Raw genomic sequence first — 12,947 nt, 5'->3', positions numbered from 1 at the left:
GCAGTTAATCCCACATCTTTTAATTCTTTAATTAGCAAAAATTGAAAAAAGTAAGTGCCTTTTCAATTGTGATTAGCCTGTGGAGACTAGTATGTGATAACAGTATAACCGCTGAGGTAAACTGGAGAAAGAGATTTTCATCAGAATCTTCTGAATAAACATACTGATCTAAATGAACAGGAAGCTACAAGAAGAGTAAACTGGAAAGCCACACAACAGTTATAACTGAGGTTTCCTCCCCCAAAAAAATTTGGAAAACACTGAAATTCTGTGTAATTTCCAGATTCCTTCCTCCAACAAGTTGCAAGCCTTATTTTAATAGGCAGAAATTCAGAACTGGGAACTTAGAAATAAATACTTTACCTGTAAAAAAACAGATTTCTTTTTCAGGAACATTCACTAAAATAAACCAATGATTTGTAGAGAAGATACGAAAGAAAGTGATCCTACCCATGTCCTGGGACTTGTCAAGCTTCTTAAAAAAAAGGCCGACATGCAGTCTACTTGATTGTTTTGAAAAGAAAGCACTTCTCTTAAAAGCTTCTTCTCAAAACACATATTTAGACACCATTGTTGAAAAAGGAAGAGGACTGCAAGGTGCCAGAGGAGGTCACCCATGCAGAAAACTTCCAAGTCAGGAGGGTGAAGGGGTGGGGGGGGAAGGGGGGCAGGAGAAAGAAAAAAAAAAAGGCATCTCCCACACATCTATGTTTTACCTCTACTAAAGATCAGTCACATGAAATTAAAACAGCAATAATGTTAACTCCTCTTTGCATTTGAATGTAACCTAACTGCAGATTACTGAGTCTGAACATAAATTAACATAAATTGCTATTTCTTTTCTCAATGTTTACCTAGATTAACAGCTAATACTTTCCTTTAAAATAAAGAATCATGTGATTAAAATATGAAAACCCAATTTGCCTAGGTCTGTATCTCTGAAGTGACCAGGTGCAGTTATCTGTGTTCTATGCAGTAACCAGTAGCAATCTCTGTGAGGCTTGAAGAAATAAAATCTACTGGAATGAATATATCACACTCTTGTAGATCCAACGGTCTATATCACCACAGAGATCAGCACTTTAAGAACCTCTTCCGGCCTCTTGAACTGAACATGTCAACGGCCGGGGCATCCCTGCACTTACAGAACTCCCAGTGATAAAAACACTCTGAAGCAGGTGCAAATCATTAAGAAACAACAAAAATTAACAAAGAACAAGCATGCTGTAACTCTCAGTGTATTTATCATGATCCTTTACTCAGAATGGTTTGCTACAGTTTAAATAAGACCTGTAAGTCCTAGGGCAGGTATATTCAGAGTTAAGAGTTTAGATAAATACTTACTGTGTATTACTGGGCAACTTCCAAAATACCTAATAAAGAGATTTGCATCTAGAGCAGCACTAGAAATAATGAGTTTTAAATGAGCCTGTTTTTGCAACACATCTCTCAATTTTATTAACAAGAAGTCACTGAACCTATCCCTCTCATGTACTTCATCCTGTAACAAAAGGGGGAGAAAAAAAATCACAACACATAAACATCACAGATCCAGATTATAACTTATCACAAATATGAACTTTTTTAAGAAGTGAAATATATGATTTGCTGGCACATTACAGATGCGTTAAAATGTGTAAATCTAATTTAAGTAAGGATTTTTTAAAAAACTATCCAAAAGTCAAGAAATATTTCAAGAAGTTTTATAAAGGTATCAGAGCGGACTGCTCTGTTAATGTACAAGCTACATATACCTTGATTTCAGAGGTTAAAGTGAACCTATGAAATTTTTCTAATTCTTACATTTGGATCTCATTTTCAAGATAATGACACAAACTGCAAATCCTACAAATATTTTAATAAATTCTCACTTCACAATTGATGAGCATTTAAAGAAATGTATGATACCACCTAATCAGAAAAAAGTTAGATTGCTTGGATCCATTAAGTCATTCACAAAGCTTATCATCAGTTAAGGCACATGATTATTTCACATAATTATTTTTGTTGCTGTGTTCTTCCATTTTGTTTTATATTATGAACTTATGAAGAAGGGACGCAAATACCACATTTTTAGGCTGAAGCCAAGAACATATAATTCATTCACATATTTTTTTCCATTCTGATAAACAGACAGGAACCTAAAATTATCATTAATTTTTCTTCAGCAGTGGAGAACTTGATCTTGCAATAACCATTCTGGTTCCACTGACTTAACTCCACAATAGGAATATTCACATAATCATAAATGAACACACTCAAATAATTTGCTGAAAATTAGACTACTCATTATCTTGAAAACATTTGGGCAAACAAATGGACTCCAAACCTGCTATTGCTAAAACAAGTACATGATATAAGAAATTCTGACATGCTCACATTGAATTATATCTACATAAGTCTCCCTAAGGCTTTTCTTCTTTTTGACAGAGGAAGTTCAGAAAAATTTAGAGCTCTGTCCTCCACAACTACATCATGATTCTGTATTAATCATTGGCATATACCTAAAATAAGATACTTTTACCAAAAAAAGTACATGCTACAAAATTAAGACTCAGTAAGTCTTTAACATTAATTCAGATTCTAACCGAACAAAACCACCCTAAATGCTTAGCAAATTAATAAAGAAAACCAGGATCTCATATTGCTCCCTCACATGAAACACAACAGGACTCTTACCACAATAACATGTGTCACTGTTGATAGAGTGCTGTCTCCTGTCATTAGCGTGCGAAGTAGTATGCCATTAGTGCAAAATGTTAAGAGTGTCTTTGGAGAAACCCTATTGAACAGTTCACAAATATAATTCAGTCTTTTACACCATTTAAATGCATGCTAGCTTTCCAGTGCTTACTGAAAATTAAAGGATTGAACAGCTGCTCACCAGACGTGGAATTATATTTTAGTTCTCTCATCAAAGAATTCATGCACACTATTTGTTTTTAAACTATGCCTATTCCCAGAGAGTTCCTAAGGAATCTTAGTGCTTATGCGCCAAAACTTCAGACAATGGATTAATTATCAAAGTTAGATTGAAATGTATATAAATAAATAAGCAAGTGAAATGGAACCTAGAGAACCTCTCCATGCTGTTTAATTTACTGGAAAATTCAGTGTGGACTGCTATGGAAAAACAGGTTCCAACCATTCAGCATATGCTTGGATATAATCTTTGTATTTGCCTATACTTGACTGAATCACAAAGAAATCAGCTGATCCTTTTCAAATGTTTTAAATTTTTCTGTTCAAGAATTTCAAAATCTTTAAAAGTTACTGTTTTAGTACCTGTGGCTGTGCAGTATTCTGGGCATTTAATTGCACAGAATTAGCTGTGCAAGTAAAAACAGTGATTGCCACTACATTCTCCAGCAATGCCACCTCAAGTACTGAAAAGTTCCTTTGTATTGTACTCTGCAGTTCTTTGCTGGAAGATGTGAGCTCACTAGTTATTATATGCATACTTCTTTCCAAGATTGGAAGTCATCCCTCCTTTCAAAAGTCCTCCTACGTATTAAATTCAAGGAACACATCAAAGACAGAAATTATTTACTTTACCCATGTCTACTCTTCTTTTCATCATTGACCATCATTGCTGTCTAACAGTTAATAAAACTTTAAAAAATCAGACTCCTGTGTTACTGCAAATATTTCCATTCCACATCTTTTTTGCCCACAGTTGGAAATATTGCCATCTCTCCCTTTTGCCCTTTCTCTTGAGAATCTATTGATTCTTCTCAGGCAGGATTTTCTGCACTACTTCCAGTAATTCTTCTATTTTGATCTGACCTATACTTTGCTCCTCTTCAGCCAGCATTGTACTTCCCACACATCAATCATCCACCTCATCTGCAATTCATTTTTACTAGCTCTTTTAATCCCTTAATAGCCTTGTGAGCTTTTGTATACATAGTCAAATTCTTTAACTTGGCTTTGCTGTTCAAGTGCACTCATTGTCATTAGTTATGTGATATCTTCATCCATAAAAACAACATAACCAGCTATACCTTTTGCCATCTTCTTCTCACTCATACACCAGCTGCTGCCTATTCCTCGAAGTCCCACTATCTACACAGTTCAAAGTATCTAGAAACCCCACACAATCTTCAGACTTTCACCCACTCCTGCTCTGCTTTAGGAACAAATTCCTCAGGTGACCTAGAAATATCTACTTCTGTATCACTTCATGCTTTAAACATAAAAGCTGAAACAGAGTAAATTTAATCCAATTAGATTGGTAAATAATGCTCAATTCCATCGTTCACTTTCAAATTTTGCTTTTTTCCCTTTTATGTCCCCTACCAACTCTCTCTATACAGAATTTGTTACAGCATGCTGATCTTCCTACCTATCTTCAAAGCTTGCAGAACTTTTGGATCTATACATGTTAAAAGTAGGGAGGGGGGAAAAAAAAAAAAAAGAGATAGAAAAGTGTAAACTTGATCTGAAACTAAGAGAAGGAATTCCACAGGCAGAAATCAAGAGAAAGCACCTGCAATTCACCTATATAGGACAACTTACTACATGAAACTGCAAAATACAGGAGGAAAACTCTCTTTTTCACTTTTAAATATTCCATTACCTGAAATAACATTTCCTACCTATACTTTACATACCAAGCTTTTACTAGGCTGTAGCCCAAATACACTGCAGTTTAAATGCACACGAGACTAAAGATACCAACACAAGATCAACTGACTTTAACAAATATCATTAGTACCTGCTTTCTAATCGGATCTGGTAACCGATTGTCTGGCCAATCTTTTCTCTTCTTTCTGCTGCCACTCTTTCAGCCACAGCAACAGCTGCCAAACGTCTTGGCTGAGTGCAAAATATACGACAGGGAGTTCCATTTTTGTAACAGTCATCAAGAAGGAACTGAGGGATCTGTAAAGAAGTGGTTTAAATTTACTTTTTAGTTTGATAAAATCATAGCTTTTTTACCACAGTGAAACAATTTAACTGCATCTCAATATTACACATTTTGAAAAAGGATTCACAATAAGATTATCATTGCAAACATACTTGAAGGGGCAGAAAGGCAGCAAATATATATTACTGATTTTAAGTTTAAGCTGTTTCAAAAAAAAAGAAAGTTGAAGCTTCTCTCTCCTGCTTCAGGGAAATCTATGAAAAAAATATCTGTAGGTAATCTTTCATTTCAACGCAATAATATTCTACTCCAGAACTAGCTTTGGAAGGAAAAGGGCTATACAAAATCATAGCTACTTTCCCTTCAGTATTTTGTATTATTTTAACATAAAACTAGTATCTATCAGAAAATTGTGCAGAACCATTTATGCTTTTAATAAGTATCTGCTAGCTTAATATTTCAAAAGCAAGAAAGTGAATTAGAACACAAGACTTTTAACTATATAGAGAAACAAAAGCCTTAAAACTGGCATAAAGAAATCCCTTATTACATAAATATTACAAAATTGGCATTGCTTTTATATAAATATTGTTATCTTTTTTATTTCATTGATGAAACATACTTGAGTAGTTTTTCCCGATCCAGTCTCCCCTACAATCAAAACAACTTTATTGTCCTTTATTATTTTAACAATTTCTTCCTGTTTTTCAAAAACTGGTAGTGATTGCCTGAAGGAATCAAATTCCGATTCCCCTCTTTTCACTGGAACCTGAGGTATGCCATTGTTAAGCCGTCCGCTTGTCTTGTTCACTTCTCTGTTTTCTGTGAAGAGAAGTTAACAATTTACTTGGACAGATACAAAAAAGGTCACTAAAACATTGCTTAAAAATTGTACTTAAACATTCCTGACTTCATATGCATCCCTATAGACAAAGCGACAAACCCACCACACATTTAAAAGCCGTATGCATAGTAACGTATCCTGTTACAATGCTTGAAGTAAATCTTGTTCAAAGGAGTTACTACTTTCACAGATATTTTGAACAGAAAGAGACTATCCCAGTGCATTGCTCAAAGTCAAAAAAGGTCATGAATAGCAAAAAGAGAAATAGAAACTAAACCCAAGAAAAGCAGCCTGGCATGCTTTCTTGGCCTTTGTATCATGTTTACACATTCACACCTCCAATTTGCCTAGAAACAGTCACTGTATAGTTAAACCTTTAAGTTATTCCAAACTGACAAACATGTCTTCTGAGAAAAAGATAACTTTGCTGTGATTCATATGCCGTCTTTCATACCCTCTCTGGTCTTTTATGACCTCCTTTCGGTCAGTCTTACATAACCTAGTGCTCTGGTCCATCAGATTTGTCTTAAATCATACAAATTGAACCATGCTGTATCTAGACCCCTGGACCCACACAGCACAGTGTGATGTATTAGAAAACAACATATAAGTAGGCAAAGAACCCGCATGTCTTCAGAGAAGACTACTTCAAATTCAGTATTCTAAATGCTATTCTATAATTCTTCAGTAATTATCTTTCAGAATAATGAAAAGCTTGCTGTAAATTCAATTATACATATTTAATGTGATTAACAGTTTAATATATTGCATTACAAGCGCTGTCTTACCAAGACAGGCACAGGCTAACAGATTAAAAGAGCAAAAAACCATTCTGGAGAAGTAAAGAATGCGAAATTTTACACTATTCATTAGTTTATGCCTTACATTCCTAAGGAATTGCTTTTCAGTACTTTTACGATAGTTTCCCTCTGTTCATTAAACCATCCTATTAAAAAATTGAAATAATCCAAAAAGAAAACTAACAAAGGAAGCAATTAAAAGCATGAACAATCATCAATTAGAAATATCCAATGAATCGAGGCATACTGGTACAAGTGTTTTCTGTGCACTACACCCAGTTTTACACAGAGAAACACAACATAACTCTCACACTCATAACTGTTAGAGTAATCATCTTGTTAAAAGCATCTAAAAAAACCCAAAACACATTATATCAGAAGTTTGTCTTCCAGTGAACTCTTTCATATTCCAGAAATCAAGAAGTCTAGATAGTAGTCTCTTAAGGATCAAATCTATTTTAGAAGATGACAAAACAAAAAAATTAAATTCTTATTTTACCAAGAACATGAATTTCTATAAGCAGAACAGCCAGCCTTCATTTTCTCACAAGGGTGTTCTTATACAGCAGTCATGGTAACACATCTCTCTCCAATCTCACCTCACAGAATTTGTAGGAACTCACATTTGAGAAATGTACTTCCAAATAAATTTGGCTGGAACTGGCTCAAAGATTCAAAAGTAACTTGGCACAAGGGAGACATTGAAATGTGGGTGACTTGACTGCCTAAGTTCTTCATGACACCACTTTTAACAGACGCTATATTAAAAATTAAAAGTCAAAAAAATGGGTTTGTTTAGGTGCAAGGTGTCAGTTGGGATGGGAAAGGAGACAGAAAAGTTTTTGTTTGGTGCTTGGGTTGTGAGTTGTTTGTTTTTTTAAGCAGTGTTGATTCACAAGTCTCCATGAGAAGATACACTGAACATACCAGATTCCACAGCACATGCATTTCCTCGCTCTGTCTTTGGCAGAAGTTCTGTTCGTTCTTTATTTGTGACAGGAAATCTCTGAATTAAACTCCGAACAGCATGTTTTGTACTGGGAGCCAAACAACAAGTCATTACTGCATGTGTTAGTTCTGATCCATCCTTCTTCCTTACAGTCAGGTATCTATTTGCTCCTTTTCTGGGAGAAAAAAAAAAGTATTTTAGGAATAAGTAACCTATTTACTTTTATGTAATGATCTGTGACCATAATTCTTTCAAGATGGCTGTCAGTTTATTTTCAAATAAAATGTCCTAACTAGAAACTTCCAAATAATGTCCTATGTAGCATAACACACTAAAATAACAACAGCATCCACAATATGCACCATCAAACCACTCTCTATTTACATAAGGTAGTGCAGCACAGGCACTGCAGACTTTGGATGACTACGCCCAGCACAGCCTTACAGTTAGGCTTTTGTAATATAGCACTGTTCTGCTACCTTTCTCTTAAAGGTCTATCACTGTATTTGCTTCCCAAAAGACAGTCAGCACCATCAAGCACTCTATCAATCAATACTAAGAGGTATTACAAAAAATTCTAGGCTAATTCAAGAGATTTAGAGGTTAAAAATCAACAAATAGACATAACAGACAAACAAGCAGTATTCTAGTGATATTCCAAGCCTTAACAAAATACAAAAAGCAAATTAGATTGCCAGGATGTTCATTATCAAAGATTTACAATGTAGAATTAGAGCCAAATCACTTAATCATAACACTGCATTTCTTCTCAGATTGAGCTCTGATACTGAAATGTAAGGAACTGTTTTGAGTACGTCTGAAATTGATCTTTCAACTGGGCTACAATGACATATCCACATTTTGAAAATAACTTCTTAGGATAAGAACAGAAAGTCACACGAAGAGCCCAGTGCTCCATCCCTCGCAGGGGTGGTATAGTGGTGCGTGTGTACGAGCTGCAGGTACCCAGGTGCTGGCCAGAGTGGCCTCTGCAAGAAGAGGCTGGGGCTGCCCTGTGCTGGACAGAGCCAGCTCCAATAGATGCACTGTGAGGCACAGATGTGCCCCTCAGCCACAGTGGTGGTGGCCCTGTAATAACGTATTTAAGAAAGGGAAAAATTGCTGCACAGCAGCTGTGAGAAAAATGTGGGAGAAACAGCCCTACAGACACCAAAGTCAGTGAATAAGGAGAGGGAGGAGGTGCTCCAAGTGCTGGAGGAGAGGTTCCACTGAAGCCCATGGAAGAGACCTCAGTGAAGCAGGTTTATCCTGAAGGAACTGCAGCCTGTGGAAGACACCCCATGCTATTCTGACCTCACGTCCTGTTGAGGAGGGAGAATGACAGACCAAGCTGGCTGGGCACCTGGCAGTTGGGCAAGGTCAACCCACCACAACATGACTGCTTTCTAAGTTGCTGGCTTGGGTTCAGCTCCTGGTCAGTGCACGATAACATTTCAGAATGGCTAAAATATTGAAGCTGGAACAGTACTTGAACACGCATGCCCAGGGAAAGGTTTGCAGAACTGGAAAAACAGCAATGCTTCCCATGACTATGCTCCCCATCTTCAGCAGTTTGTACCTCAGGAACTTAGAGCCACAGAATCACAGAAGCATTGAGATTGGAAGGGACCTCTGGAGGTCATTGGGTCCAACTCCCCCTGCTCAAGCATGGTCACGTAGAGCTGGTTACCCAGGACCATTCCCAAACAGCTTTTGAATATCTCTAAGGACAGTGACTCTACAACCTCTCTGGGCAACCTGCAACAGTATTCAGTCACCCTCACAATGAAAAACTGTTTCCAGATATCCAGAGGGAACTTCCTGTGTTCCAGCCTGTGTTCCATTACCTCCAGTCCTGTCACTAGGCACCATTGGAAAAAGCCTGGTTCTGTCCTCTTTGCACCCTTCCTGCAGGAGGTGTGTTGATGAGATCTCTCCTGAGCCTTTGCTTCTCCAGGCTGAATAGTCCCAGCTCTCTCAGCCTTTCTTCATAGGAGAGATGCTCCAGTCCCTTCATAATCCTGTTGGCCCTTCAACGAACTCTCTCCAGCATGTCCATGTCTCTCTCCAACTGGTGACCCCAGCACAGGATATGGTACTCCAGGAAGGATCACCTCCCTCGAACTGCTGGCAACACTCCTCCTAACTGGGGGGATAAAAGGGGGCTGAAGAGACAGTGTTGATGCTATGCAACCACTGCTCAGCAGTAGCCCAATCAATGCTGCATTACCAACACCTTTCTAGCTACAAAGCACAGCACTACAAGGGCTGCTATGTGGAAAGTTAATTCCATCCCAGCTGGACCCAATACAGTACACTGCTAACAATTTCTAGAGAAAAACATGCTAGCTATGAAGAGTTTATAATAAGTTTTCTGTTTAGCATTCAACATATGCTTGCTTAGCTTAATTCAAAGGAAAAAAAATAAGGACACAAAATATTGTCCCATTGCAGGTTCCCCAGCAATAACTTCCCTTATTAACCTAGTCTGTGCAACAAGTACAGATACAGTAATGAATATTAACATTAAAATTATATAGAAATTCAAATATGAAAGCAAATCACCATCAAGCTTTTAGAGACCAACTATTTCAAAAGTTATTGCAAGCACAAATACTGAGGAAATCTGGGGAGACTAAACATGAGTTGATCATTTGAATTTATTTTAAATGGAAATATATGTTTCTTAAATGTGCAATGCATTATGATAGTAAAAAAAAAGATGCAGTTTATGCCTTCCCAGGTAAATATTCCTCTTTTATCAGATGTTTAAATTTTAGTTCAACTATTCTCCAAGTTTTGTGTCACCCTCAACACTCCACATCAGAAAAAAAACAACACAAAACAAAAATGGTGGGCAATTGTCCCACTCTACACTGCACTGGTGCAGCCCCACCTTGAGTACCGTGTGCTGTTTTGGGCGCCTCAATATAAGAGGGACATCAAACCATGGAAGTGTGTCCAGAGGAGGGTGACCAAGATGGTGAAAGGTCTCGAGGGCAAGACTTAAGAGGAGTGGCTGAGGTCACCTGGTTTATTCAGCTTGGAGAAGAGAAGGCTGAAGGGTGACCTCATTGCAGTCTACAGCTTCCTCAAGGGGGGCAGCAGAGGGGAAGGTGCTGATCTCCTCTCTCTGGTGACCAGTGATAGGACATGAGGAAATGGAATGAAGCTCTGTCAGGGGAAGTTCAGGTTGGACATTCTGAAAACATTCTTCACCAAGAAGGTTGTTGGGTTGTTTGTCACTGGAACAGGCTGTCCAGGGCAGTGGTCATGGCACAAAGCCCATCAGAGTTCAAGGAGCATCTGGATGATGCTCTTAGTCATATGTTCAGTTTTAGGTAGTCCTGCAAGGAGCAGGGAGTTGGACTCGATGATCCTTATCAGTCCCTCCCTATGCGAGATATTCTATGATTCTATGAAAACAACCACCACAGAATCTACTAGGGAGCTGCTCAGAGACACTTACAAAGCTCTACAAAGAATCAACAAGGATTCAAGCAGGGTCTACCAGTTAAGCACAGGCACTGTACAACCCAAGCACATTCCTGCTAACCATTTGCACATATCTGACAAGACTTTCTAACACTCCATGTTCCCAAAATATGATGCAAATATATGCAAGTTCAGACAAATCTATCGTCTCAGGCATCTGTGGCAAATATCATCTATACCAGCCCCGAGAACAGAACCACATTGGAAGCATGACTTCAGCTGAACAGCACTATGCTTGAATAAGGTATTCTGAAACCAAGCCACAGGTTCAACACAATCAGTGCTGGATAGCACTTACTCCCTAATTAAGTAAGAACTAGCACTTCACACCACTTTTGCAAGAATCATGAAGTATCACCAAAAATGAGGAACAGCAAATACTGCTGCAGTTTTACAACAGTCCACACACAAACAAATTATACAGGACACTCCATCAATCTGTATTTTTCTTGTAACTTTCCCTTTCCTGTTGCTTTGCTACCTGAACTCCCAAGGGAACAGGACTGTCAGCTTTCATGTAAGCTCATCAGGTCAATTAACGTGTTTTGTCTTCAAAAGATCAGAGGAGGGTAAGAGAATGAAACATCATCATAACTGCATTATGAACCCTCTTCTCCTGCACTTTTGAACAGAAGCACTCTTTTGGACATGCTGCTCTAGGTTATACTTTATCTGTCAAGGTATGGGATTATATGCAAAACCCTTGGGCACACAAAAGTGTATTAAAATCAGGAGAGATCTTGATGAGCAGTCTTTTTCATGGACCCATGAAATCCACAAAACAGTATCAGGGCAAATTATCTCAAACTAAGCAGATCACAATTTTTTTTTAAGTAGCCCTAAAGCAAAGCACAAAGATACTTATTTTCACCTTACATTTTAAACTTTTTTCTCTAGTACTATTCCCTGCAACAGTGCAGGATATGCTAGAAACACAGATCATTTTAACGCTACTCATGAAATTCCATACATTTGCACCAAAAAAAAGAAAAGATGCTCCAACTTACCCTTTACTTTTAGATATCAGCCCAAGAGACTGACAAAGACGGTGAACAAATGCTCTTTCAGTACTAGTGAAAGAAGAAGGAAATTCCATTTCTAGAAAGACAATTAAAAAAAGCAAACATAGCAACACAACACGCACTATTCGTGACATATCATCTCGATGTTACGAGTTTTTCAGTCCCTCAACCTATCACGTTCTCCCGCGAACAACGGGAGTAACGGCATTGCTGTATTTGCATCCCTGTAAGCGATGCAGGGCTCGCAGGCAAGCCATCTTACTCGGGCAGAAAGGAGATGAGGAGAGGCTCCCACTGGCAAAGCGATGAAGAGCCTCCAGGCCTAAACGTCCGCCACAAACTCCTCGGGCCCCGTCTCTCCCCGCTGGCCCCAGCCAGCTGCTCACAGCCGCCCCGGCTGCCCGCGGCCCAGGGCCCGCCGCCACCAGCCCGCCCGGGCGCAGCTGCCAGGTGGGGCGCCCGCCCACCCTCCTCCTGCGCTGCCGCCACGCACCTTTCTCCTCTCCGTACCGGAACCGCTCCAGGGCGAGGTTCACAGCGATCTCCACCTCCTCGTCGACGCGGATATCCTTCAGGCCCTTGCCTCGGCCGCGGCCCGCCGCAGGGCCGGTGGAGGCGGCCCCCGCGGGGTTACCCGACGTACCCGAGCCCTCCGAGTCCCCGCCGGGCTGCCGCGAGGAGACGCTACTGGGCCGCGACATGGCTCCGCGACTGGGGACGACGGCTCGGGGTGGTGCCCCGGGGCGTCGCGGGGGACGCGGCGGGATCCTGGGGCAAACCACAGGCTGGAGGTGCCGTACGGCCCGCGCAGGCCCGCGGCCCGCTCGGCGCAGCGTCGTGGCGTCAGCGGGCGGGGCGAACAGGAGGTGCTGCCCCGCCCCCGCCCTGTCTCCCCGGCCGGCGGAGACTCCACCCCCACGGCTTCGGGGCCGTGGCGAGAGCCGGATCCTGGGGCTGGGGCAGAAGC

General features: G+C 39.8%; 1 protein-coding gene across 1 annotated transcript in view; it reads right to left on the bottom strand.

Annotated features, from left to right (window-relative positions):
* The window catches only part of YTHDC2 (YTH N6-methyladenosine RNA binding protein C2), a gene marked incomplete at its 5' end in the record, with an annotated part of 36,008 nt that extends 23,327 nt beyond the window's left edge, over positions 1–12,681 (bottom strand). The window contains 7 exons of the mRNA XM_082012830.1: positions 1,345–1,501; positions 2,680–2,782; positions 4,718–4,884; positions 5,493–5,692; positions 7,442–7,638; positions 11,966–12,056; positions 12,474–12,681. Coding sequence (XP_081868956.1) covers positions 1,345–1,501; positions 2,680–2,782; positions 4,718–4,884; positions 5,493–5,692; positions 7,442–7,638; positions 11,966–12,056; positions 12,474–12,681 — 1,123 coding nt within the window. The remainder of the gene's footprint in view (positions 1–1,344; positions 1,502–2,679; positions 2,783–4,717; positions 4,885–5,492; positions 5,693–7,441; positions 7,639–11,965; positions 12,057–12,473) is intronic.
* Positions 12,682–12,947: the final 266 nt, after the last annotated feature.

Source organism: Phaethon aethereus (genome assembly GCF_964289735.1).
Source record: "Phaethon aethereus genome assembly, chromosome: Z".
Taxonomy (NCBI): Eukaryota; Metazoa; Chordata; class Aves; order Phaethontiformes; family Phaethontidae; genus Phaethon; species Phaethon aethereus.
This window is presented reverse-complemented; position numbering and strand designations above follow the sequence as displayed.